The following is a 3,165-nucleotide window of genomic DNA, read 5'->3' on the forward strand; positions in this document are numbered from 1 at the left end:
CTTAGTACACGTAAGCCACAGCTTAGTCTACCAAGAAGACGTGTTAACCTTATGAAAGCACGGGATATTCTGAGGACTGAGGTCGTGGCGGCCCCAGACATCAAGTAGTGTGGTGGGTGAGAGCAGGTGCAACTGGACCCGCAGCCAATCAGCGATGAGCAGGCGACAAGACAGGTAGTTTGGCGGTTTGAGGTGGAGCAGGTGTTCCTGGCTGCATACGTTTTGCGCTCTGGCAAACCTTGCTGGTGTAGTTGTTGGATATTCCTTCCATACTAGTTTTATATAGATGTTTAGCGACGTAATTTGGAGGAAGAGCAGGCTCAATCTCTTGAAGGAGATTATCGTCACACTATATTATCATCATATTGAATCTACATTTAATTTCTGATTCTATAATGTGTATTGATGTAATTAACTAACTGGTATCGAACCAGCACCAGTCATTATCCTAGATATATGTTATTTCTAGTAATACCCCCCAGTGTTGAAGTTTGAGGATTTAAACTCTCAATTAATTATTATTACAGTCCATTCATGCTCTTCAAATAATTACCAAATAATCTAACATCCATAGGCACTGGTACCACAGTGTCAGTCTTATAATCCATTTATTTGTTTTCCCTCTTTTTTCAAAAGTGGTGGTCCTTCGAGTATTTCGATTTCTTAATTAAATATTAATAGAGTTGAGTTAAAAGTCCCAATCCACAACAGTTGGTGGTGACGCCTTGTCTGGTGATGACGATGCCATGGTATGTGGCGAGGCCATGGCTGTTGGGGTCGCAATGTCTGGTGATGATGTTATGGCTGCTGGCGACGCCATGGCTGGTGGTGACGCCATGTCTGGTGGTGACGACATGGCTGGTGATGACGACATGGCTAATGGTGACGACATGGCAGGTGGTGTCGCCAAGTCTGGTGGTGACGACATGGATGGTGATGACGCCTTGGCTGGTCGTGAGGCCATTACTGGTGGTGACGCCATGGCTGGTGGTGATGCAATGGCTGGTGGTAATTCAATGTCTGGTGGTGACGCCAAGGCTGGTGGTGACGCCATGGCTAGTGGTGACGCCATGGCTGGTGGTGACGCCATGGCTGGAAGTGTATCCATGGCAGGTGGTGATGCAATGGATGGTGGTGAGGCCATAGCTGGTGTTGACGCAATAGCTGGTGGTGACGCAATGGATGGTAGTGACGCTATGGCTGGTGGTGACGCCATGGCTGGAAGTGTATCCATGGCTGGTGGTGATGCCATGGCTGGCGGTGATGCCATGGCTGGTGTTGACGCCATGGCTGGTGGTGATGCCATGGCTGGCGGTGATGCCATGGCTGGTGTTGGTGAAATCGATGGTGGTGATGCAATTGTTTTTTTTATTATTTTTATTTTCCACCACTGACGTGGCCATACAGTTACAATGCTAACCAGCATATATACATTTTCTTCTGTCCTCCATGGACAGGGTTAGAGATGTGTTAAACATATAGTTCAAGGGTTTATTGAACAATCAACCACAGAAGGTGATACAGTGCTTTTAAAATGCTAAGCTAACCTACATACGTAAATACATAGATCCACAGATTTACGTATGCCCTACATAAAGTGTTAGATGTGTCTTTTACTTAGTGTCATTAATGTACATTTACAAAGGTGAAATGTAATTCTGATCAGCTTTCATATATCCTTTATACACATACATATACATATACACACACATGCATTCACATACATTTGTCTCTTTTACTCTTACAGGGTGAGATAGCTGATAGAGAAACTAGTGTGCAATTAAGCACTTAATCACTATAGGTGATTAAGGTGCTTTTACAAGCTCAGGATTTATAGTCACATTACATACATACATTGTATAATTGATACATTACATGGTTAACCTTGGGTACAAGATCAATATATCATCAATTGATCCAGTACTCATATAGTAATTACACAGTTCAACATACCTTAGCCCAGGAGGGCGAAACTCAGTCAATATGGGACATTCTACAATATAATGTTCAAGAGAGTGCATGTTTTCTCTTTCACAAAGTTGACACATTGTGTACTCGACATTTGGGTTTTGAGAAAGCTGCCAGATACGTCTATATCCCAGTCGTATTCTGGCCACTATAATATCACATTGCTGGGTTCTTGTTCTATTAGTAAAATATGTGACTGTCTCCTCACGATATCTATCATAATATTTAATGCTACAACTTTCTGGTTTTTGTGAATTTGTTAGGTCGATGAGATCTTCATTAGACATTTGTTTAAGTATTCTCTTTGTCACTGCTAATGAAACACCCATATCAATTTCTACCACAGGTTTTCTACAGGCTGTCTTTGCAAGCATATCAACAGTGTCATGCCTTGAGATGCCAACATGTGATGGTATCCATAGGAATTTAATTTCAAATCTGTTTTCTTTAGCAGCCATGACAGTGTCCACCCCTATATTTCTTCCTTCCCAACTTAGAAGAATCATATCTCCGTACCCTAAGTATTCTCTGATGTTCAGGGAACATTTTCATGTGTGGGAAAGCATGGAGCGCAATTAAGCTGGCTATAAAATGGCCAGCTAAGTTTCATAATGCAAGGGGGCTTACGCCTTTTGAGGCACAGGACGGTGTAGAGTCATCCTGTTTCCCGCCAAGACGCCCTGACGCTTCCCGGCACCTGATTGACCAGGTGAGGTCACGTGCCAGAAGTGACCAATGACGAGAGCCCTCGGGCGGTGTGACGTCACGAGGCAGAGGGCTCGGGGCGGCTGGCGCCTGGGCGGGAAGAGTACGTCACGAGCCGTCATAGAGGGAAGACGCGCTCGAGCGATCTCCGGATCTAGAGAGCCGTTACCAGTAGATTTAAGCTCCGCTTCGATTTTGCAGACAGTCTGAGAAGCCATCCAACTTCCGTGGAGTGCCCAGAGGAAAGGACGGACTGGATTAGAGAGCCAAGAGCTCTGTCAAGAGTCTTCAGCAGAGGGAACGTTGGGCTGTTGACGTCTGGGACGCCCAGACGACCACGTATTGTACATCAAGCGAGTAGCTACGGCCGGGTCAAATCTACTGGCAGTGAGGCGAGGGGAAGCTGTGCTGGACTGCGAGGTGTTGGCAGTGCCAGAGAGAGTGGAGGACGACGACGGAGGTACCTGTCTCCAGTACCCCAGAGAAGAGGAG

The 3,165-nt window shown here is 45.5% G+C and overlaps 1 protein-coding gene across 1 annotated transcript; it reads left to right on the plus strand.

Annotated features, from left to right (window-relative positions):
- Nucleotides 1-746: 746 nt before the first annotated feature.
- On the plus strand, nt 747-2,547 carry LOC138360262 (mRNA decay activator protein ZFP36L3-like). The gene is made up of 2 exons (XM_069320187.1): nt 747-1,335; nt 2,423-2,547. The coding sequence occupies exons 1-2, from the start codon at nt 747-749 to the stop codon at nt 2,545-2,547; spliced, it is 714 nt and encodes a 237-aa protein (XP_069176288.1).
- Nucleotides 2,548-3,165: the final 618 nt, after the last annotated feature.

Source organism: Procambarus clarkii, unplaced genomic scaffold (genome assembly GCF_040958095.1).
Source record: "Procambarus clarkii isolate CNS0578487 unplaced genomic scaffold, FALCON_Pclarkii_2.0 HiC_scaffold_104, whole genome shotgun sequence".
In the NCBI taxonomy this organism is placed as follows: Eukaryota; Metazoa; Arthropoda; class Malacostraca; order Decapoda; family Cambaridae; genus Procambarus; species Procambarus clarkii.